Source organism: Panthera uncia (assembly GCF_023721935.1).
Source record: "Panthera uncia isolate 11264 chromosome B2 unlocalized genomic scaffold, Puncia_PCG_1.0 HiC_scaffold_24, whole genome shotgun sequence".
In the NCBI taxonomy this organism is placed as follows: domain Eukaryota; kingdom Metazoa; phylum Chordata; class Mammalia; order Carnivora; family Felidae; genus Panthera; species Panthera uncia.
Window position 1 is genome coordinate 102,984,013 of NW_026057580.1, and position 25,949 is coordinate 103,009,961.

General features: G+C 40.1%; 1 protein-coding gene across 4 annotated transcripts in view; it reads right to left on the reverse strand.

Annotated features, from left to right (window-relative positions):
- Positions 1-1,972: 1,972 nt before the first annotated feature.
- The window catches only part of KATNA1 (katanin catalytic subunit A1), a 41,875-nt gene continuing 17,898 nt past the window's right edge, over positions 1,973-25,949 (reverse strand). For 2 of the 4 annotated variants that reach the window (XM_049653043.1, XM_049653046.1), the window contains exons 4-11: positions 21,641-21,821; positions 11,203-11,324; positions 9,934-10,039; positions 8,951-9,109; positions 4,588-4,714; positions 3,933-4,067; positions 3,493-3,619; positions 1,973-2,243 (exon numbers count right to left, since the gene is read on the reverse strand). In XM_049653043.1, coding sequence (XP_049509000.1) covers positions 2,045-2,243; positions 3,493-3,619; positions 3,933-4,067; positions 4,588-4,714; positions 8,951-9,109; positions 9,934-10,039; positions 11,203-11,324; positions 21,641-21,821 — 1,156 coding nt within the window. In that variant the 3' untranslated portion in view covers positions 1,973-2,044. Of the gene's footprint in view, positions 2,244-3,492; positions 3,620-3,932; positions 4,068-4,507; positions 4,715-8,950; positions 9,110-9,933; positions 10,040-11,202; positions 11,325-21,640; positions 21,822-25,949 lie in introns of those variants that run through there. The other 2 variants (XM_049653047.1, XM_049653045.1) reach the window with 2 other exon arrangements.

The following is a 25,949-nucleotide window of genomic DNA, read 5'->3' on the forward strand; positions in this document are numbered from 1 at the left end:
TCCACCTCCAGTGCATCCATTACGCATGATGCTTATAGACTCTAGGTAAGGAGAACAATGTAGGAGGCTATGTGGCCAATTGGAGAGTGTAGGCTTTGCAGTTAGCAGAGCCCTCTCCTGCCTTGCCTCCTTTCCAGTGACACCTGGGACCATGGTGTGACAGTCTTTTTTTTTTTTTTTTATTTGTTTATTTTTGAGAGAGAGAGAGAGAAAGCACAAGCGGGGAAGGGGCAGAGAGAGAGAGGGAGACACAGAATCCGAAGCAGGCTCCAGGCTCTGAGCTGTCAGCACAGAGCCCGATGCGGGGCTCGAACTCACAAACTGCGAGATCATGACCTGAGCCGAAGTCGGACCCCTAACCGAATGATCCACCCAGGCACCGCAGCACTCAGTCTCTTTGAGGCTCTGTTTTGTATGGTTGAGACGATACAATAAGTTGTCTTTTACAGAGTAATCCTTGGGGTGTCTGGGTGGCTCAGTTGGTTATGCGTCCCACTCCTGATTTTGGCTCAGGTCACGATCTCACGGTTCGTGAGTTCAAGCCCTGCATCCGGCTCTGCGCTGGCAGCTAGGAGCCTGCTTAGGATTCTCTCTCTCTCTCTGCCCATCCCCTTCTGTCTGTCTCTCTCAAAATAAATAAACATTTTTAAAAAGTAATCTTAAATGAGTATCTTAGGTAAGATTGTATGCCATTAATTTTTATTTCATTTATTAACATAGTTGCACCATTAACTGTTACTTAAAAAAAAAAAAAAAGTGTTTATTTTGAAAAAGAGAGAGAGAGGGAGAGAGACAATCCCAAGCAGGCTCCGTGCCACCAACACAGAGCCCAGCTCGGGGCTCAGTCCTGCCAACTGCGACATCATGGCCTGAGCCAAAACCAAGAGTCGGACTTTAACCGACTGAGCCACCCAGGTGCCCCCATTAACTGTTATTTTAATTATGCACAGTATCCATGAGTGAATGGGTTAATGAGTCATTTATTAGGGTACCGTGAGCAGCGTAAGCTTACAAGAATTTACTTGCCTACAGGGCAGCTCACAGGTAGGCAGAATAAAGTCAAGCAAGAGCGTACACGGGGCGCCCGGGTGGCTCAGGTGGCTCAGGTGGTTAAGCGTCCAACTCTTGATTTCTGCTCAGGTCATGATCTCACGGTTTGTGGGATGGAGCCTTGTGTCGGGCCCTGCAGTGACAATGCGGAGCCTGCTGGGGATTCTGTTTTCTTCTCTCTGCCCCTACCCTACCCCCCTCTCACACACTCTCTCTCTCAAAAGTAAATAAACTTAAAAACATTAAAAGCAAGGGGCACCTGGGTGGCTCGGTAGGTTGGGCGTCTGACTTCGGCTCAGGTCATGATCTCATGGTTTATGAGTTCGGGCCCCGCATTGGGCTCTGTGCTGACAGCGCAGAGCCTGGAGCCTGCTTCGGATTCTGTGTCTCCTTCTCTCTCTGCCCCTCCCCAACTTGTGCTCTGTCTCTATCAAAAATAAATAAACAAAAAAATTTTAAAAATACATTAAAGCAAGTATATATAGATAATATATTTTTTTCCTTTTAAGTGCATTGTAAAACGAAGGGGCTTTAAAGCTCTCCCAGGAAGAGGAGGGAAACCACTGGAACGGCAAGCAGGAAGGCGCACTAGGCGTGGTTCATGCGTCACTGGCCACTTGTGTAAAAATGTTAGGGAATTTCCAGTTATCCACTGGCACCCAGGGTGCTACAGCCAGTCTTACTCCTTAGAAGGAATGGCAGACGCACAGGGGAAGAGAAGACGATGTGCACAGAAGTGCGTAGAAAGACGCTTTCCAAGCTAAGTAATCACATTTGTGCTGCAACATACGTGGTCAGTGAAAGAGAAATGGGGCAATACTAAAATAAAACAAATTTGCTTGCAGCTTTAAAAAACTGCCTTTATTCAGAATCGTTTTTAAAATCTTACCATTATGAAAGTTTAAAAAAATATAGCACTCGGTGCAGTGAAATACTACATTTAATTATTATTCAAACACTTAAGGCAGGTTTCTCACAGTTTACATGTGAGAATTTAGCATGATCCAAACTCAAATATCCATTTCTCGTATCTTTCGATATCTGCAGCAGAAACTGACTTAGATACTTTTTTTAAAGCCATTTCAAAATCCTCCATAGTTGTAGGCATGTGCATTTCCTCTTTTGAAAGATTTCTGATTTCTTCTGGGGTCAAACCTTCAATACGCCTTCTCATTGCCATCAAGGATGCATCCCTAGTTTTTAAATTAAAACACACACAGTGTTATTTTGATTGACTATAAACCTGGGGAAAGAAAACTTTTTCAGTATGTGTTACTACTCTGTTATTATCCATACTAGACATATGTAGTATTGCACAGAATCTTGTATCAGATACAAGGCTTGTTCTGAGTTGTTTTTTAGCAGTTAAATCTTCCAAGATGAAAATAAGGATATTAGCTTAAATGAATGATCCTGAGCAGGAAGCCCGAGGAAAAGTAAAAGGGTATTAACAATGACGCTAGCAATTGAATTTCTTTCTAAGTGGCCGATAAAATAAACATCAGAGAAGAGAGAACCTGTGAGCTGAAAAATATTTTCTACCTGTGTAAGAAAAACTAAATGATCAAATCAAGGTGTTTCTCTTTTCCCTTCTGTATTAGTTTTGTTTGTTTTTGGGGTTTTTATGGTTTTGTTTTTAAAGAAGAAACTTCAGATTTAAGGACCTCTGCTTTCACCAAGTTTCACCTTGGATAACAGCCACCATTTATGCCAAGGGTCCTGCTGGGGATTCCGTCTTCCTCTCTCTCTGCCCCTCCCCTACTGACCTCTCACACGCTCTCTCTCTCTCAAAAGTAAATAACCTTAATAAACGTTAAAAACAAGTATATATAGATATTTATTTTTTCCTTTTAAGTACACTGTAAAATAAAACACAGCTGCTTCACAGACACACATTAGTTTTCACTAATCCTCACGACAACCTGCGTGGGGAGCTTACTTTACAATGAGTACCTTGCTGATAAACATATGAACTAATACTTAAATCAGGACAAAACCTACTTGAATCAACTGGATTAGAGATTTGTTTCTTTTTCACTGCTGTTCCTATCCTATTCGGGACACTTGCACTGAAAGTGAGATCGTACTCTCCTTGAGTATGCCCGATCAGTTCCACGGTTCTATTTCTTACAAAAAAGTATATGGAAAAGGCACAGCAACGTTTTTTTAATCCAAGAATTACTGATTTTCTATATTACACCAGTTGTTCTAATACCAAATTCTCAAACTTGTAGTTTTCAAATGCACCACACTGTTCAGTGACATGCAAAACACTCAAATTCTTACCAGCACCTTACCACGAACTTAATACCAAAACTTGTGTCTCTGACTAGAAACTGTAATATAGGTCTTTATTCTTCACCTATCTTATTAATTCAGCGTAAACGCTTCCTAACAGAAGTTAATACCCACAAAAACCTATGCTTTCAAAATAATTCATACCTGCACACGTTGGTAATGTCCGCACCTGAATAACCTTCCATATTTTCTGCTATACTTGCAAGGTCAACGTCATCAGCCAATTCCAGCTCACGTAGACTTATTCGTAACAGCTCCTCCCTGCCTTTTGCTAATGATGGAAACAAATTTTTAAATGTTAAGCCTTCAACATAAACATAATCAAGTCTACTTTGTATAAGAAGTTGGTTTTCCAAATCTTAGAGCTCATTTGCTTAAAAATCTAAGAGACACTCCTCGCTATTTAAAATTTCCTGGCATCGAGGCTTTCAGGTTCTAGATGGAGCCAAACCAATTAATACAAGCAAAGACATCCTACGAGTGTCTCCTTAAAGGAAAGTCAATTAATACCAGGTTTTAAAATCTCTAAGCAAAACTACCTAACAGTTAACATGAGCTTTCTGACAAGATTCAAATGAAGATACCTGATGGTAATGGAATATAGATTCTTTTCTCAAGACGTCGTCTTAATGCCTCATCGATATCCCAGGGAAAGTTAGTAGCTGCCAGAACCATAACCATCTTGGAAGGGTCATCATTTTCAGAAGCACCCCCAACACCTACGAAAAAGGGTGAGGAGAATGTAAAAAGACACTAAGTCAGTATACAAACTAAAGCTCAACTACTTAAAGATCATCTCATATTTGGTACTAAATTACAAGGTAGTGTAATTGTTAAGCCTCCCTACGACTTCTTAAGCTAATTGGTACACAGGTGAATTTGGGGCCCAAGAAGACTAAGTTTTAGTGTGCAAAAAAAGAAAAAAAAACACCTCAAAATAGATTTAATCAAAAGACCAGCTCAGCTTAACTGTATACCAATTTCTACAATTTTTCAAAGCATCCGTATCCCTGAGGCAAAGTTATTTGCATCTATTTCAATTTCATTGCTAACAATAAGAGATCCGAGCATATCCCACGAGGGCTCTGTGAATCGCCGTTATTTCTGGCATGTCCCCACAGTCAGTGTACCCAGTATACCGTCAACCTCCAGGGCCTACTGCCAGCCGTCTCCGGTCGTCTGGAGCGTGTGGCTTAGCACCAGGAGTAGAGCTCAGTCCGTGCGCAGACGCACACATACCATCCATCTGAACCAGCAGCTCTGCTTTCACCCTCCTGCTTGCCTCGTGCTCTTCTGAAGTCCCTCTGCGACTACAAATGGAATCGATCTCATCGATGAATATGGTAGCCGGAGAGTAAAATCGAGCCTAAATAAAGAAACCATGTAACACCAGGTTTTTATTTCATTTAAAAGTTACCTAGAGCAATCAGGAGACGAGCCACAACGCATCTGTCTCGTCCTAATGCTGGGGGGACAGGATAACCTGGAACAGCTAAGAGATCGCGTCTAACATAAGCTTACCGTATACTTAAATCTTACATGGCTTTTTTCGTGACACTAAGTACTTGAGCTGGCAATATATATTTACTCACGAGTGATACACATACAGAATTACCTTGCATGCTGCAACAATAAGGACGACAATGGCCGGAAAACATTTACAGATATTTGTAAGTGTTCTTAAGTTCTAGAAAAAACTGGTCACGGACAACCATTGCCTTAAATAAAATCATATAGATTCCCTCTAAGAAATCCTCATTAAATTGCCATTTTCCATTTGACAATACATTTATTACAGTAACTAAAGAAGTTCATTATTAACCATTTTTAAATGAAGTATCCAAACTTACAGAATCAATGCACAGGAGGGTTTGAAGCTAAATGATGGCAAAGAGTTCTCAAAACACGGCTTAGTGAACCAACAGCACTTTTCAAAGGTTTTTCCAAAAATAAAAGTCTGCAATGGCAAGTGAACATTATGGACTTGAACACGCAATTATACTGGGTCTACAATTCTCTTGGACCATGAGTTATAATCTAGCATCCTCTAAGAGGCAATTCACTGTTTTGGAAGCACTGTGCCTCCAAAGTATGGATTCAGTTTTAGTCTGTCCGCTTGGAGAATCCTTACATTTTTAAATCTCATTTTCTCTTTTAGTTGAAAATCTGAATTCTAAGTCATCAGTTCCCTCCACAGGGACAATCTAATTTTTTGTTTTAAGTTTATTTATTTTGAGAGAGAGGGAGAGAGAATAAGAGTGGGGGAAGGGCAGAGGCGGAGGGAGAGAGAATTCCAAGCAGGCCCCACGCTGTCAGCACAGAGCCTGATGTGGGGCTCAAATCAGGAACTCAGGGATCATGACCTGAGTCGAAACCAAGAGTCAGACGCTCCACTGACTGAGCCACCCAGGCGCCCTGGATAATTTTTAATAAGGTGTCCTGATTTGATTTTCGGTAGTATGTACAAAAATTTTTGTACTCTTTTCAAATAATAGGAAAAAAAAATTGAGGAGAAAACAAGAAAAAAAAAAAGCATCCAAAAAATATTCTCAATTGAAATTCTATCAAGAAACCACCTGTCAACAGAGCCTACACTAATAAAAATTAAATTTCAACCTACTTGTTGCCATACAAAGAAAAAACCTAGTAGATTCTTCCCAACTATTCAGGGTCTGCAGAATGGTCTGACTTAAAGCAGAGGCTACAAGGCACATGTAAATTGGCTTTGGATGACATGGAAAATATTACAGATTCAAATGTTTTGGCCTGCACAGCATCCCTTCTGGTAACAGAAGTCCACCTTTTCATTCATTAACCATCCTTTTACGTTCTTGTTCCACTACTTCAAGAGAGGCCAACTCTTTTGAAGTTACAGGGGCATCATTCAGGCCTGGCCAATCAATTCTCTAACCAAAATGATGGATTGAAGCACGGGCATGTGACTCAAAACAGGCCAAACATTAATCCCTGCAATTCTGCTGGAAGAACTGAGAGAGGAGGGCTAATTCCTCTGGGATTACCTTAAAGACAATAAACACAAGGCTTAAGGCTCTGATGGCTATCTTCACCACCACTCAGGACTGCCCCAAATCAAAGCCAACCCACAGGAAAATAGAGGCAAAGGTCAGAGAGACATTCCCCAAAACATCTGAATTGCTAGATCTTGGTAGGTCTAAAAATCTAAAACATAACCTCCAAAAATTCCTAGTTACATGACCCAGTATATTATTCTTTTAAGCTCATTCGATTAGGTTTCTGACACTTGAAAATGAAAAGTTCTTGACAATGCAACGAAAATTATACCATTAAGTTTTTGTATGTGTTTGTTACCATGTCATGAGAAAACTCCTGGATACACTTATATTTAAGTGACATTATTTAAAATACAAGCCTTGAGGCACGTTTGCTTTGAGAGATTTCTGGGGACAGGGCTGGGCCCTCAGGGAGAGGCAAGTCCTCTATAGAGCAGTCAAAACAAGATATGAGAGGCAGTATCACTTTACTCTACAAGAGAGCCCATATGGTGAACAGAAAAAAAAAAAAAAAAAACAACCAACTAAGCTAGTTTTAAATCTGAGCTCTAATCAAAAGTCGCAAAGGCAGAAGCTCCAAACTGTAGGCACTGGCTTGAGATTAAGCCCCTACTTAAGCAGACAACTGAAAGCAGCACATTCCAGATAAGCAGGCATTTATTTAGAGATGGTAAACACCAGGGAAGCCAGTAAAAAATAAGCTGTTTGATATACCTTCATAAACCTCACTATAAAAAATAACGTAAATTAATACTTTGAAACAGGCTTCCACACAGAAGAAAATGGTCAGTTTTCTCAAATATAAACCCTCCATTAGAAAATATATCAAATAATTCTTAAACAGAACAGCTAATTTCTATTTGCCCTTGTGAGTCAGGCTCTCTCTGTATTAAACAATTTATATGCATGAGCTTGTTTCACAGAAGTAACTCCTGTCGAATGGTCCTCTTTTTATAAAGCAACTGAGGATCAGGAAAGGACTCTGCCCACAGTTACCAGCTCGGAAAGCGAGAGAGGAGGGGTCTGAACCCAGGCCACCTGGCTCTAAAGATGCCCTACTTAGCCATTTACTCTACTTAGCTTACATTTTTAAAAAGCCTAGTTATTCTGGAATCCTGACAGTATAATTTTCTTTCCCCTGAAACAAATAAATGATCTAAGAGGTTCTCCACTAGATTCCTCTAGTGGCATAAATTATTGATAAGCTATTAAGAAGAACCTGTTAGAATTTGCATCCTGCCTTATAAGTTATCGAACTTGAAGGACAAAATAGGAATTGAAACAGAAGACTTTACAGAAAATGGATAACCTGGGGCACCTGGGTGGCTCAGCTGGTTGAGTATCTGACTTTGGCCCAGGTCATGATCTTGTGGTCCATGAGTTCAAGCCCCGCATAGGGCTCTGTGCTGACAGCTTGGAACCTGGGGCCTGCTTCAGATTCTGTGTGTCCCCCTCTCCCTACCCCTCCCCTGCTCATGCTCACTCGCTCTCTCAAAAATAAACATTAAAAACATTTTTTTTAAAAAGACATGGATAACCTGAAATTATATAAGGGTTTTCGTTTGCTTGTTTTTATTCTGAGCCTAAGGAAGTAAGATCTAGCGTCATTAACATAGCTATCTAAGACTTCATCCATGATGGAGTCTTTAGAGTTAAGAATGCTAGCCATTCTCTATAATAAGTGTAACTCTGTTCTAATACATGTAACTACATGATTTTTTTTAACATTATTTTTGAGAGAGAGAGAGACAGACAGACAGACAGACAGACAGAAAGAGCACAAGCAGGGGTGGGGCGGAGAGAGAGGGAGACACAGAATCCGAATCAGGCTCCAGGCTCTGAGCTGTCAACACAGAGCCCGACACGGGGCTCAAACTCATGAACTGCGAGATCATGCCCTGAGCCGAAGTTGGACACTTAACCAACTGAGCCAGCCAGGCACCCCTAAACTACACAATTTCTTAAATGAGGCAAGACTGAAATCATCAGTGAAGCTTAGAGTCTGAAGTCTAGAAAGCTGTTGAATTCAATCTAAACACTCTACTAGAATTTGTTGAATTATATTCCTTCTGATATTCAGATTTGTGGGGAGTGGAAGAAGGAAAAAAGAAACTCAAAGTTAACAAGCAAAGAAGTAACAATCCAAAGACTGGGGCATTAAACGCAAGGTATTTACTATATAGTTAATAGACTGGAGGTGATCTAAGTTCCATAACTACTTGATTTTCACCGTTCTGCATTACTGTTATGACAGTGCATTTACCATATTATACCTAAGCCTACTGATTTAGAAAACAGAGTAATTTCAAACTCTTATAGCAGGTTAGTAATGCAGATCCCATAATGTGAGCATGCCCATAAGCCATCAGAGATGGCTCTTCCTCTAGAGGAAAGGAGACACGGAAAAAGTCGATTTACTCATGTGATTAAAGGATTCTAGCTTCGAAGGCACGGGAATCCCACTCTAGGCACATCACCTTGCCTCACTGTTCTACACACTGGAGATAGTTACGACTCACTTTCTCCCCTTTTAGAGGTAAAGAATCTTTAGAGTTGGCTCAAACGTTCACCATTTCGAACAGAAGACGGACAAGCTTCTCGGACTCTCCTCTGTACTTGGAAGTCAGAGTGGATGAGGACACATTGAAGAATGTTGTCTTGCATTCCGTGGCTACTGCTTTAGCAAGGAGGGTCTTTCCTGTGCCGGGTGGCCCAACCATCAACACTCCCTGTTGCGGAGACAAGAACACAAGTGAGAGATTTACCAGCCACTGTTCTAATTCATAAGAATTCCATTACTACGAATTTGCAACTAATACATAATATTAAGACAAATAAAACATAAACAAAAGGATACTTTAGCACAAATTTACTTTTCTCATTATAAAAGGTAACTACATTAGTAAAAATCTGGAACTCAGAAATGAGAAAAATATAATCAATATTATCGATACTATAATAATCACACTCTAACACAAATACCAATATTACTTGAACATATTTCCTCCTAGTCTTTTGGTTGAACAAATTAGTTTTTTTGTTACACAGCTGTACTCAAAGTAGGCCTAGAACTTTGTAGCTTGCTTATCATTTCATATTTCAAGAATTCTTCATAAGTGCAGTTAGCCATCAGCACATTTTCCAAATCCAAGAAAGGTTTTTTCACTGTCTTTTCAGAGAGCTCATGACTTTTTAAAAAAAGCACCTACTCGATCCAGATGTCTCCATCTCTTAAAGACAAACGCAAGAAGCAGAGGATACAAGTGTAGCATCTGACATAAAACAGCGTTTCTGCATTAGGCAACTTGTTCACAGGCTAATACAAGCTCACTCGAAATCAACTTTCCAAAGGTCACACTGTACCTATTTCTTATTCTGGGAACCTTGCAAGAGCTTTGGGTCTAAACAAAATTCTGCATGACATACCTTCTAATTGAAAGCTTTTCTTACCTATTCTTTCTCCCCTCACTTCCCTGAATAAGATAAATATGAGTTTTCCACAGCAATGTACACGCCCTTCACGCTGTCAGTGCCATAACAATAACAAACTTACTTTCCATGGTCTCCTGATGCCCTTAAAGAATTCTGGCATCCACATGGGTAACACCACAGCTTCCTTGAGCAACTTTTTAGCTTCCACTAAATCAGCAATATCGTCCCTGAAAGAGGAGAGATTTTATCAACAAGCTCTTATGTTCCACATTTAGCTCTACGTAGTCGTCCCCGAGAGCTGCTAGAGGCACACGGGCTCACAGCGCCCACAGTGCCTGCCCTCTCCGCAGCACACCGTGACGAGGCCCGCCACACCGACCGGCGGACGTGCAGCACAAGCTCACTCTCGAGTTCCTGGCGGGAAAGACTGTCCGTCCACCCGGTGAAGCAGAACACAGGTCTGTGGGCCCACTTAGATCTTAGATCAGGTGTCTCATTTTACATTCCTGCTCTTGTGATGCTCATTCCATAAACTCCGTGACTTAGAAACAATGAGCCCGTTAAAAACAAACAAGCAAACATAAAGAATAAAAAGGGCATAGAGCAGAGCCAGGCTGCAATATTGCCGCTTTGCCTCCAACCCTCCCGAGAGGTAGACCCCAGAGATAAAGAGTATCAGACAGACCGCCATGAAGTCATCTCCAACCACTAGAAAACTCTACTGCTGCTACACGTGGCATTTCCATGAAAATAAATGCTCACTGTATAAATCTCAAATACCAAAAAACATTTGTAAAACATCCCCAAAGCCATCCCTAAAAATCATTAAGGGAGCTTTTAGAACTCAGTGCATCAATGATACTTCTTTGATTCAATGTAATATTAAATAAGTTCAGAGCCATTACTAGAAATCAGAGAAAATAAAAGAAACACCCATGGGATAAACCCACAGGTAACAAGCAACATGGGGCTCCTGGAAGGCTCAGTCCGTAGAACACGAGACTCTTGATCTCGGGGTCGTTAAGTTCAAGCCCTACTTGGGCACAGAGCTTATGTAAAAACCAAAACAAGCAACACACATGCAATAAGAGTCATTGCCATTTCACCATTGGAGGATGTCCCAAAAAGAAGATGGAAATTTCTGGGATCTTCTTCCCATTCTGTACGGAAGATTTTCTTATTTAATATAAACTTATTTATCATTTGTTATAATCAAATCAAATCAAATCGTTTCAGACAGACACTTGATACAGCCTGAACCAAGTGTTGGGTTCACACTACATGTACTCTGGGTCCATCCCCAAGGACTAATCTTCAGCGCATGCCCACACTGGTTCCATTTTCTTTTCCTAAAAGCATTATCCCATTATCTTGTTGTGATATAACTTACCATCGAACATTGGGATTCTGAGAAATTATATCTCTTTCCAAAGCTTCTACTAAGTCCTTATCATATCCAGTACTATCAAATTTACTTGTCTCTGGTTCTGTAACTGCAGCAGGTGATTTGTTCTACATTGGGAGAAAAAAAAAAAAAAACAGGAGCTTCTGATTGCCTCAACAATTATATTTTGTTTCTGTGAGTCAGACACAAAGACTGGACTCCAGTGATATTTTTTTAAAGAGCTAACATAATAGTACAAGTAATAAGGAGAGAATCAAAGACTATTAAGTCATCCTTCTACACCAACATCAGAGTTATCAGAGTTTCATATTCAACTTTTACATAAAAAGTATGACAAAAGTGCTCAAGTGAAACAAAAATATTATGTATACGAACTGGCAAGAATCAAGAAATCAATACTGAGATGAACTGTGGTTACTAGCGAATATCAGATATGTGTGACATTTATCTCAGAGCTTTAGAGGACATAAGGTTAAAGGCAGACGGTTTCTGTAGCTAAGATTACAGCTCACTCTTAACCACCTACTTGGCCCCCACCAATGCTCCTAAAACATCCCTTTCCACAGTTCCCACCCCACTCCAAGAGACACCTCCATCCCTAGGTGGGATCCCCTCCTGTGCTCTGTGCCCACAGTCCTTAGGGTCACAGCTCGTAAGCCATGTACGAAAGTACTGCAGGGCACAATGGCAAACTCACAGAGCACTGCAGGATATTTTGCATTTTTGGGAAACCCGGCAGTATCTGTTGAACACTGGGTGAACTACCAGTTCCAGGTAGTTCTGTTTCCACATTAAAACTACTACATTCCTTTCAATAACGCCACATTTTTGTGAAGCTGCGTTTCTGGCAGTTTCTGTGATAAAAGGAATAGTGGGAAAATCAAGGTGAAAGAGGAACGACAGTGAAATGCCTACTCTGCCTCCAAAGTCTGAGAAACTGAGCTGTGTCCAACATGTGCTGTTAGGACATGGCAAAGTGGTCTGAACCTAACTTCTTCACTAATGGACGGGTATTCTCTTTGTCCTACGAGGTGCTGTAAAAAATTAGAGATACTCGAATTTTATGTAAGGCAAGGAAATGTACGAAGCTCTGAACTATGGTAAATATTTACTTGGCCTTGTACCAGAATTCCTACCCTGTCTCATCAACATTGGTTAGCCCGTAACATGATTTCTTAGTGGTGGGATCTAAAAGTATTAATGTATCCACTTAGCCAATATTTATAATATTCAAAAGTCTTACACTAGATGGTAAAAAAAGTATGTCTCACAATATACATATTCAATATCTGATACTAACATAAAAAATTCAAGGAAGGTATTGTGCATTTAAAAGAGGAGAAGGTCGGGGCACCTGGCTAGTTTGGTCAGAAGAGCATGCAACCCTTGATCTCAGGGTTGTGAGTTTAAGCCCCACACTGGGCATAAAGATTACTAAAAAAAATTAAATTAAAAAAAATAAATAAGGGTGCCTGGGTGGCTCAGTCGGTTAAGCGTCTGACTTCAGCTCAGTCGTGATCTCACAGTTTGTGACTTTGAGCCCCGCATCGGGCTCTGTCCTGACAGCTCAGAGCCTGGAGCCTGCTTTGGATTCTGTGTCTCCCTCTCTCTCTGCCCCTCCCCTGCTCATGCTCTGTCTCTCTCTGTCTCAAAAATAAATAAAAACATTAAAAAAAAATTAAAAAAGAAAGAATCCAGCAAGAAAAAAGAATTGTATACTATAACCAACTGATGTTTATTCCAGAGATGCAAGGCTAGTTCAATACATAGTACACACACACACACACACACACACACACACACACACACACGTTAATCTATATATTAACACACTAAAGAAGAAAAACTATAGCATCATACAATAGATGCTAAAAAAGCATCTGGCATAACTCAACATCCATCTAGAATAAAAACTCTCAGAAAAACAGGATTAAAGAGGAACTTCTTCAACATGGTAAGGAGCATACACAACAAACCTAGCATTAATGTTTTATTTAATAAAGAAACACTTAATGGCTTCCCCCTAAAACTGAAAACAAGCTAGCATGTCCACTTTCATCACACTTGTTCAACATAGCGCTAAAAGTTTCAGCCAAAGTAACAGAGCAAGAAAAGGAATAAAAGCATCTAAATCCAAAAGAAAGAAACAAAAATGTTCTATTTGCAAATGACATGATGTCTACTCAGAAAATGGTAAGGATGCTACAAAAATTCTCCTAAAATTAATAAATGACTTCAGCAAGGTGGCAGGACACAAGACAAATATACAAAAGTCAATTTTATCACTAGAGAAATGCAAATCAAAACCTCAATGAGATACCAGTTCATACCATCATGATGGCTATTATAAAAATTTGTAAAAGCAAAAAACACAGAAAATAACAAGTGTTGGCAAAAATGTGGAGAAATTGGAACCTATGTGCATTATTGATGGAGATGTAAAAATGGTGCAACCACTGTGGAAGTTTGGTGATGCCTTGAAAAATTAAGAACAGAATTATACATGACTCAATTCCATTTCTAGATGGATATATATATCCATATATCTCCAAAAGACTTGAAAACAGGGTCTCGAAGAGATTTTTATACACCAATGACATGGAAGCATTATTCACAATAGCTAAAAGGTGGAAGCAACCTAGTGTCCATCGATGGATGACTGGATAAAAACCAATGGAGTTGGTGAAATTCTGACAGACCTTATACTAAGTAGAATAAGCTAAAAGAAGAGGCAAATACTGTACAATTCTACTCATATGAGGTACTTAAAGCAATCAAATTCATAGAGACAGAAAGTAAAATAATGGTTGCCAGGGGCTGAGGAAGGGAGGAAAAGGGAGTGTGATACTATGATTTGTAGTAAGTATATATTCAGTCTAACTCCCATTCCTGGCACACAGCTCCTACAACGCTAGTAGTTTCTTAAGTGATAAGAACTATGGGAAGATCTTTTGCTATAATATTTAGTTTTTGTTCCCAGCTCCTAAAATTGCTCCAGAGCAGTAAAGATGAAGAGGTGTCCTTTGTTATTCTTAACAGGCCCCTCTGAACCATGCCTGAGCTTATGCTAACACCTTAAGTTTTGGAAAGCCCCTAGATAACCACAGGATAGGGCTGTTGCCAAGGGAACCAAACAGGTGATCAAAGTGTTGGAACTTCGGCCCCACCCCACCAACCTCTGGCAAGGGGAGGGGGCTGAAGGTTCAATTAATCACCGATAGCCAATGATTTAATCAATCATGACCACATAATGAAGTCTCCATAATAACCCAAAGGATGTGGTTTGGAGACCTTCCAGTTTGTGAACACGTGAAGGTGCTAGGAACGTGGCATGCCTGGAGAAGGCACAGAAGCTCCCATATACCTTGCCCTATGCTACTCTTCCATCTGGCTGTACCTGAGTTGTATCCTTTGTAATAAACTGGTAGCCCGGTATAAACTGTTATTCCTGAGTTCAGTCAGCTGCTCTGGCAAATTACTGAACCAAGGAGGGAATCATGGTAGCCTCTGATTTATACCAGTTGATCAGAAACACAGGGGACATCCTGACTTGCAAGTGGTACTGATGTGGAAGCAATCTTGTGGGACTGAGCCCTTACCTGGGAGATCCGATGCTAACTCCAGGTAGAGAAGTGTCAAACTTAAGTTGTAGGATATGTAGCTGGTGTTGGCAAGTTGGTTGGTGTGGAGACCCCTACACACTTGGAATTCAGAAGTGTTCTGTGAGCAGGGAGTAGGCAGAAGACAGAGTTTTCCTTTTCAGGGAGCTATTTGTTTATTTAATGGGTAGCGTTTCAGTTTTGCAAAATTGAAAATGTTCCGTGATGGATGGTGGTGATGGTACAACAATATAAATGTACTTAACTTCACTAAACTGCACACTTAAAAATGGTTAAAATGGGAGGAGCCTGGGTGGCTTAGTCAGTTAAGGGTCCGCCTCTTGATTTTGGCTCAGGTCATGATCTCAGGGTTATGAGATTGAGCCCCATGTCAGGCTCCACGCTAAGTGTGGAGCCTGCTTAAGATTCTCTCCCTCTGCTCCTCCCCAGCTCTCGCTCTCTCAAAAAAAAAAAAAAAAAAATATATATATATATATATGTGTGTGTGTGTGTGTGTGTGTGTGTGTGTGTGTGTATGTGTGTGTGTGTATAAATACGCTAAAATGGTAAACTTTATGTTACATCATATTTTTAAAAATTGTTTTTAAATGTTTAGATTTATTTTTGAGACACACACACACACACACACACACACACACACACACAGAGTGTAAGCAGGGGAGGGGCAGAAAGAGAGGGAGACACAGAATCTGAAGTGGATTCAAGACTCTGAGCTGTCAGCACAGAGCCTGATGGGGGGCTTGAACCCACAAATGACGAACCAACTGAGCCACCCAGGCACCCCTATGTTGCATTATATTAAAACCACCATTAATATATATATTTTTTTGGAAAGTCAATTCTGTTTCCATATACAGTACTAGCAACGAATAGGTAGACACTGAAATTAGAAATACAATGCCACTTACAATCACTTAAAAAAAGTGAAACAAATGTAAAATCTAACAGGACATCTGCAAGACTTGTATTCTGAAAACTATACAATGCTGATGAAAGAAATAAAAACTCTAAATAAAAGTAGATAAATAACATGTTCATGAACTGGAAGACTTGATATAATAAAGAGGTCAACTTTCCACAAACTGATATACAGATTTAACATGATTCAAAACCTCATGAATCAAAACCTCAGCAAGATTCTTTGTAGATGTAGAAAAGCTGATTCTATGGGAATGCAAGCTGGTGCAGCTACTCTGGAAAACAGTATGGAGGTTCCTCAAAAAACTAATAGAACTACCCTACGATCCAGCAGTTACACTGCTAGGCATTTATCCACGGGATACAGGTGTGCTGTTTCGAAGGGACACATGCACCCCCATGTTTATAGCAGCACTATCAGCAACAGCCAAAGTATGGAAAGAGCCCAAATGTCCATCAATGGATGAGTGGATAAAGAAGATGTGGTGTGTGTGTGTGTATATATATATATATATATATATATATATATATATATATGTATATATACATACATATACATACATATATATATACATACACACACACATACATACATACAATGGAGTATTACTCGGCAATCAAAAAGAATGAAATCTTGCCATTTGCAACTACGTGGATGGAACTGGAGGCTATTATGCTAAGTGAAATTGTCAGAGACAAAAATCATATGACTTCATTCATATGAGGACTTTAAGAGACAAAACAGATGAACATAAGGGAAGGGAAACAAAAATAATATAAAAACAGGGAGGGGGACAAAACAGAAGAGACTCAAATATGGAGAACTGAGGGTTACAGGAGGGATTGTAGGAGGGGGGATGGGCTAAATGGGTAAGGGGCACTAAGGAATCCACTCCTGAAATCGGTGTTTCACTATATGCTAACTAATTTGGATATAAATTTTTAAAAATAAAAAATAAAATTAAAAAAAAAAGACAAGATTCTAAAATTTATACGGAAAAAGAAAGGAACGAGAATAGCTAAAACAATTTTGAAAAGAAAGAATGAAATGGGATGAATCAGTCTACCCAATTTGAAGACTTATTAGACAGCTCTAGTAACCAAGACTGGGCAGTACTGGTTGAGAGGCAGATACATGTATCAGTGAAACACAAAGGCACACAAATATGCCCAACTCATTTTAAAAAAAAAGGTATAAAAGCAATTCGGTAAAATATAGCCTTTCCAACAAATGGTGCTGGAGAAATTGCACATGTATAATAACTGAACCTCAACCTAAGCCTTACACAAAAATCAACTCACAACAGATCATGAGTTTAAATGTAAAACATAAATTTATAAAACTTTTAGGAAAAAAATAGAAAATATTTAGGATCTAGGGCTAGGCAAAGAGTTAAAAACTCAATACCAGAAGTACAATTTATAAATTGGAATACTGGACTTCACCAAAATTAAAATATTTTGCCTTGTAAAAGATCCATTTAAAACAACAAACAGACAAGTTTCACACTGAAAGAAAATAGTTGCAGAACACGTATCTAACAAAGGGCTAGTACCCAGAATATATGAGGGACTCTCACAGCAAAACTAAAAGGCTACCAATATGGGAGAAGATATTTGCAAATGACATATTAGATAAAGGGTTAGTATCCAAAATCTATAAAGAACTTAACGAACATCCAAAAAACAAATAATCCAGTGAAGAAATGGGCAAAAGACATGACACTTTTCCAACGAAGGCATCCAGATGGCCAACTGACACATGAAAAAATGCTTAACATCACTCATCATCAAGGAAATACAAATCAAAACCACAATGAGATACCACCTCACACCTGTCAGAATGGCGGACATTAACAACTCAGGCAACAACAGATGTTGGCGAGGATGCAGAGAAAGAGGATCTCTTTTGCACTGCTGGTGGGAATGCAAACTGGTGCAGCCACTCTAGAAAACAGTATGGCGGTTCCTCAAAAAATTAAAAATAGAACTACCCTACGACCCAGCAATTGCACTACTAGGTATTTATCCAAGGGATACAGGTACACTGTTTTGAAAGGGCACATGCACCCCAATGTTTATAGCAGCACTATCGACAATAGCCAAAGTATGGAAAGAGCCCAAATGTCCGGCGACAGATGAATGGATACAGAAGATGTGGTATATATATACAATGGAGTATTAGTCAGCAATCAAAAAGAATGAAAACCTGCCATTTGCAACACCAAGAATAAAATTAGAGTATATTATCCTAAGCCAAATTAGTCAGAGAAAGACAAATATCATATGACTTCACTCATATGTGGAATTTAAGACACAAAACAGATGAACATAAGGGAAGGGAAGCAAAAATAATATAAAAACGGGGGGGAGGGGACAAAATATAAGAGACTCTTAAAAATAGAGAACAAACTCAGGGTTGCTGGAGGGCGTGTGGGTGGGGGGATGGATCAAATGGGCAAAGGGCATTAAGGAGGGCACCTGCTAGGATGAGCACTGGGTGTTCTATGTAGGGGATGAACCACTGGATTCTACTCCTGAAACCATTATATGCTAATTTGGATGTAAATTAAAAATAATAAAATAATAATAAAGAACTCTCGGGGCGTCTGGGTGGCTCAGTCGGTTAAGCGTCCGACTTCAGCTCAGGTCACGATCTCGCGGTCTGTGAGTTCGAGACCCGCGTCAGGCTCCGGGCTGATGGCTCAGAGCATGGAGCCTGCTTCCGATTCTGTGTCTCCCTCTCTCTCTGCCCCTCCCCCCGTTCATGCTCTGTCTCTCTCTGGCTCAAAAATAAATAAAACGTTTAAAAAAAAATTTAAAAAAAAAAATTAAAAAAAAAATAATAAAGAACTCTCAAACCCCAATGGTAGAAGGACAACCCATTTTGACAACAGGCAAAAGACCTGAAGAGAAACACTGTGGGGCGCCTGGGTGGCTCAGTTGGTTAAGTGTACAACTTCAGCTCAGGTCACAAGCTCACTCACAGTCCATGGGTTCAAGCCCCAAGTCAGGTTCTGTGCTAAGAGCTTGGGGCCTGGAGCCTGCTTTGGACTCTGTGTCTCCCTCTCTCTCTGTCCCTCCCCCACCTCTCAAAAATAAACATTTTTTAAAAATTAAAAAAAAAATGCACTAAAGAGCACGTGTCTGTGCTTGTATTTCCTTTCCTCTAGTCATTTGTACAGCTACTATTTAGAACAGACCAGCTCAATATAGAAAGATTGTCAGAATATACTGACTGCTGAAAAGAACAGATTACTTTATGATTCCACTTTTGGCAAAAAAAAAAAAAAAAAAAAAAAAAGTCATGTATATGGAAAAGGATATTCCATGGGATTAACAGATCTCAGGAAGAGCAGGAATGTGAGTTTGAGGGGTTTTTACTTATTCTGTTTTCTGATTTTCTAAAATGAATATGTAATAAAAGATTTTAAATAGGATAAAAGTCTATTCACCTTTTATGGCTTAATGGTTTTATTCCATGAAGTTTTCTGACTACCATCATCCTCTTCTTCTAAGAAGTTTGTTCTATTTATTTTTTTAAGTTTATTTATTTATTTTGAGACAGATAGACTGCAAGCAGGGAAAACGCAGAGAGAGAATCCCAAGCAGGGTCCGCAGGGCCAGCGCAGAGCTCAAGATGGGGCTTGAACTCACAAAACCGAGATCATGACCAGAACGGAAATCAGACACGCAACCAACTGAGGCACGCAGCCACCCAGAAGTCTGTTCTTTTTAGTCACTAGCTACTACCACCATTCAGCATCTAATTACAGTAAACCCTTGGATTGCGAGTAACTTGTTTTGCTAGTGCCACAAGATGAGCAAACATCTCTAATAAACTTTAACTTGATACACGAGTTATGTCTTGCACCACAAGTAGTATGTGATGCTGAACATCACAAGATCACAAGTGAGCCGATGGTTCCTCTCTCTCTCCCTCTCTCTCTCTGCGGAATTGTGGGTGATAGTCTCCCATGCTCGGATCCCTGGTCTCAGGCCGCAGTGTTTGGCAGAAATCAGTGATTTTTCAGAATGCTGGAAGGTGCCCACAACTGGCACTAGTATATCTTTGTCACTTCAAAACACCTGTGGACAGGGGCGCCTGGGTGGCGCAGTCGGTTAAGCGTCCCACTTCAGCCAGGTCACGATCTCGTGGTCCGTGAGTTCGAGCCCCGCGTCAGGCTCTGGGCTGATGGCTCGGAGCCTGGAGCCTGTTTCCGATTCTGTGTCTCCCTCTCTCTCTGCCCCTCCCCCGTTCATGCTCTGTCTCTCTCTGTCCCAAAAATAAATAAAAATAAAAATAAAAATAACACCTGTGGACAGTCTTTGCTTTTTCATACGAGAGTAAGCTTAGGAATGTTTTGCTTCCTTCTAGGTCAGGCTGCCTGAGATATAGACCCTTTCTTCTCCTGCCTTAGTTCCAGTTATGTTAAATACAGTATATGACAAGAGTTTATTAATATAGTACTGTAGTCAACATCCGTGCAAGCATATACAATGGCCTCCGTGCAGAAAGATTCTATTGAGCTAACAGACAGCAGTGATTCCGTTAGTGATAGTCAAAGTCATCCTACACAATAACCCTCCTCTGTCTCATCTCCCTCACACCAGCCACGAAGGTTTTCAAAGCTAAGTGTAGGTTAATTTATTTATTCTTCTTTATATATTGTATTTTCTTTATTATTTTGTATTATATGAGAGTACTGTAATCATTTTTATATGAATATTTTTGGGTTTTGGAACGAATCATCTGAGTTTCCATCATTTCTTATGGGGAAATTTGCTTTGATATATACAAGTGCTTTGGATTACAAGTATATTTCCAGAACAAATTATGCTTGCAAACCAAGGTTTTGCTGTATTAGAAAACCATGATTTTTCAACTGTCATAGGAATAATTGATTTAGGCAAGGATCACTGGATGCTAAAACAAGTAAATGAAATGGTGATGAGAAATAGGATATTTACATGGTCTCAAGGTATCTCCCCCCAAATTATTATAAAGGGAGAAAGAACAACTTCGCAGTGGAAAGCCCAGGCAGACACCACCCTAACAAAGCACTCCAATTTACCACAAGTCACAGGACAAATAAACATCCTGTACCTCTTTACATAATACACTGCAAAGAACAAAACTTCCCTTCAATGGTATTCCTGCCCAAAATGTATAACCTTAATCTAATCACAAGGAAACATCAGAAGAGCCCAAACGGAGAGGCACTCTACAAAACAACTGGCCTGCACTCTTCAAAAATGCCAGGCCCAAAACAGCAAGAACAAAAAGAGCAAGCCGAGAATATTTTCACAGCAATGAGACTAAGGAAACAGGACAGCCAAATGCAGCGTGTGCTCTCTTGCTGCACGAGGCTAGATGAGCTCTTGACGCCATTACTGGGATAACTGGCTGAATTTTATGAGGGTCTATGGATCAATGTAAAATATATGGCTTGTGACAACAGATAGTGTTTATGGAAAAGAACGTCCAAGTACTTAGGAAATACACTATCAGGTATTTAAGGGTAAAAGGGCATGATATCTACAACTTACTCGTAACGCTTCAGAAAAAAAAAAAAAGTATATAGAAAGTAGATGATAAAGCAAAAGGGGCAAAATATTTGCTAAAATTGGGTAAAGAATATATGGAAATTCCTTACACCATGCTTGCAACTTGTTTGCAAGTCTTAAATTATATCAAGATATAAAGATACAACAAATACCCCAAAATATCTGTTTAATAGTGAGTGGGAAAAATCCTAGGTGGAATATGACGAAGGTTTTGTTATACAGTCTGGTGGTTTCAACCACTAACAATTATCAAAATTTATAGTGTCTTCATTTTTAAGTTAATAAATATTTCATTTATGAAAATCAGTAACAGTTACCTTTTCCTCTCTTCCTTTATTTTGCTCTTTCTTTTCCCGACAACGAACAGCTTTCCCTCTGTCGTTGTGCAGACTGTGTGCAGATGAACGGTGAACTCTGGCAGTTGTATTTGGTCGATTACCGTGTGGTTTAGGGTCACCGTACTGAGGAGACTGGCGTTTTCTAGGTCCTGGCGAGGGCCTAATTAGATGCAAGATCATGAAAATCATAATGAACTCCTGGAGGTAGTCCAAATATACATGGACACATTATCATGTGTAAGTTAAAGTTTATGAACTAACGAAACCAAGGCAATAACGGAATACAAGACAGGACTGAATAAATTTAAGTCACTGAAATCTAAGATTTAACGTATAAATCTGGCACAGATTTAATGAGAAGAACAGACTGCAGTACGGTTATATGGTAAAAATAACAGAAGTGATCACCTCTCCTTTGAGAGGAAATAACTAGTGTACATCAAGTACTGATGTACTAATGAAAAATTAGTCTGATTCTTTGGAAACTGACAAGACAGCAATCAATGAAGAGTTTTATAAAAAGAACCGAACACAGCAGGTACAGAATTCACATTTATCCACTGGTACATGTGCAAGTTGACACTATTTTTTTCCCAGAGATAGAGCACGAGCAAGTGCATGTGTGCACAAGTACAAGTTGGGGGAGGGGCAGAGAGAGAGAGAGAGAGAGAGAGAGAGAGACAGACAGACAGACAGAATCCCAAACAGGCTCTGCACTGACAGTGCTCTGATAGAGGGCTCCATCCCACAAACTGTGAGATCATGACCTGAGCCGAAATCAAGAGTTGGACACTTAACCAACCAAGCCACCCACCTGTGTGCCCTATGTTGACACTATTTTATTTAGAATATATCATAGTTCTTAAATTTTAATTAATAAAATTTCACCATTTTGCTACGGACAGTTACGAGAACTGATGCATAGTGTTTTACATTCACATACGTTGCCTTATGTCACCTTTATTTCTGAGGCAGGATTCATACCTCTCAAATATTTCTCAGGGTCCTACACTTGGTTGGGGCCATTAAAATGAGCAATAGAAAAGGTAAGAGAGGCCGATCCTCAAATACCTCAAGTATAGGTAAGAGATGCGTAAAGCTAGGCAAGCATACCAGAAAGTGTAAAAGAGATCTAGTGCTATCAATGACCTCAAGAAGCCCGAAAATAAACTGGGCCTGGAAACACAGGAGATGAACTAAACACAAGGATATAACTGCAGATAAGAAAATCAGTGTAGAAAAGGAAAGATATCAAAATGAGCATAAGCGGGGTGCCTGGGTGGCTCAGACAGTAAAGCGTCAGACTTCGGCTCAGGTCATGATCTTGCGGTTTGTGAGTTTGAGTCCCACATCGGGCTCTGTGCTGACAGCTCAGAGCCTGGAGCCTGTTTCGGATTCTATGTCTCCCTCTCTCTCTACCCCTGCCCTACTCATGCTCTGTCTCTCTCTGTCTCAAAAATAAATAAAACATTAAAAAAAAATTTTTTTAAATGGGCATAATCTAGGTAAAGGATTCTAAAGACACTAACCATAAAAACAATGGTGAGCATTCAGAGATGAGAACAGAGAAGGCGGTTCAGTAAGTAGGAAATCTGAATACCAGTTCAAGAGGCTTGGCTCTTAGCTAAATGCTGCTGATAAGGTTTTAGAACGACAAGTCTAGTGCTGTATAAGATACACTGATAAAGGAAACAGAAAGCAGGGAGATATGGGCAGGTTACAAGTGTTATTGAGGCGTGAGGCGAGGGCCTAGCTTAAGGCAGTAAGCAAGAAGAGTCCAAGAGATGTACTTGGATACTCCTAGCCATGGAAAATTGAGAATGAGGATTTGACAGGATAAAAAAGCCAAACCAACGTGGAAGGAATGACGGGGGTTCAATTTTGGATTTAGACACCTGGATGGCCAAGTGGAGATATTTCTTTAAAACATATATTTATTTCTCCCTTACTAGAAAAATAACATAAAACAGAAAACTGAGATATAATCAACTATAAAGAATAAAGGTCACCTGTAACCCCATTATTCAAAGTTAGCCACTTAACATATTAGTTTACCTTCTTATAGTTGCCTTTTATTTAAACAAAATAGGAACCAATGTACACACATGCACTCATATTTTCTCTCCTCATATCATAAGGCATTTCCTGTATCATCACCTCATAAATGGCTTTTAATGACTAGATGGCAATTACGTATAAAGTGTACCACATTTTATCCACTTCTTACTGCTAGCTATTCTTTCATCCAAAATACAATTTACTGAACTATTACTATTGATAGGCACTACTCTATGCATTAGGGATAAAGCATTTATATAAGTTTAATAAAACCTTTACTCTTATAGACTTACATACATGTGTATGTGTGTGTGGAGAAGGGGCATCAATGAAGATATGAACAGTACGTCAGATGATGCTAAGTGCTATCAAGAAAAATAAAGAAGGGTAGGGGCTATGATTGGGGGGCGGTGGAATTTCAGGTAGGAGATCTGCTCAGAGACCTTCCTGAGGTGACATTTAAGTCAAGACCCGAAGGAAATGAAGAACAAGTCATAAACATCTGAGCTGAAGAAAAGGCAAGTGCAAAGAACTGAAGCATCTGTGTGTGTGACCTGCTCGCAGAGGAAGACACTTGTAAGAACTGAGGTCCTAGAGGTAGGGAAACAAGACTCATGTGCTATTGAAGGATATGATGAAGACTTTGGGTTTTATTGTGAGATAAGAAGATATTTGAGGGATACCAGCTAGCTTTAAAAGGTTTTAAATTATATTTTATTTTTTAAAGTGTATTTATTTGGAGGGAGGGAGGGAGGGAGAGAGACAGAGAGAGAGAGAGACAGAGACAGAGACAGAGAGAGAGAGAGAGAGACTGAGTAAGGAAAGGCACAGAGAGTGGGAGACAGAGAATCCCAAGCAGGCCCCATGCTGTCAGCGCAGAGACCGATGCTGGGCTTAATCCCACGAACTGTGAGATCGTGACCTGAGCCCAAATCAAGAGCCAGACACTTAACCAACTGAGCCACCCAGGTGCCCCTATTTTTTATTTTTTAGAAAGAAAGAGTGCATGAGTTAGGGAGAGGGGTAGAAGGAGAGAGAAAATCTTATGCAGGCGCCACACGGAGCTCAATCCCACAACCATGGGATCACGACCTGAGCCAAAATCAAGAGCTGGATGCTCAACCAACTGAGCCACCCAGGCGGCTCTATTAACTGGCTTTTAAAAAATATTTTTAAAAAAAAATCGCATTTATAGCTTTGAAGCTATTCCTAATCTTTGCTCTAAAAGACTCAGTGAACCTCCTTGTGCCAACATTTCTGCGTACAACCATAGAAGAGAAAACTGGATCAACTGAATCTGTTCTTAAATGGACTAAAATCTAGCTGATGACAAGAATCACCAACAGAGTTCAAGAAAGAACAAGCTCTCTTAAGCATAAGTACAAATGAAGGCTAACAAAAAATAGGTTTGAAGGATAGTCAGTTGAGGGAGCAAGTAAAATAAACTACAGGAAGAAACAAAGATGCAGCAAATAACGTCAAAGAAGAGAAATTTACAGTTAATAGTAATCCACCCAAGGCATTGAAAATCAGGGACAGGAAAGGATAATGAAGAAAGCAAGAAGCAATCAGAAGGAAAACTAGGGCTCATCGTTATAGAATTTTCTAGATGAAGAGGCTTACCTAATTCAACTTCCCACTACTTCCAAGAGAGAATCCTCCTGCCTCTGCTTCAGATAATTCATTAAATTTGAAATCAACTTGGGGCGCCTGGGTGGTTCAGTTGGTTTTAAGTATCCAATTCTTGATCTCAACTCAGGTCTTGATCTCAGGGTCATGAGTTTAGGCCCCATGTTGGGCTCCATGCTGGGGGTGAAGCCTACTTTAAAAAGGGGGGGTGGGGCGTCTGGGTGGCTCAGTCAGTTAAGCATCTGACTTCGGCTCAGATCATGATCTCACGCTTCATGAGTTCGAGCCCCGCGTCAGGCTCTGTGCTGACAGCTCAGAGCCTGGAGCCTGCTTCAGATTCAGCCTGCTATGATTTGTTCTACTGCTTCAGATTCTGTGTCTCCCTCTCTCTCTCTGCCCCTCCCCTGCTCATGTTCTGTCTCTCTCTCTCAAAAATAAAATAAACATTAAAAAAAATTAAAAATATGGGGCGCCTGGGTGGCTCAGTCGGTTGAGCGTCTGACTTCGGCTCGGGTCATGATCTCACGGCTGGTGGGTTCGAGCCCCATGTCGGGCTCTGTGCTGACAGCTCAGAGCCTGGAGCCTGCTTCGGATTCTGTAT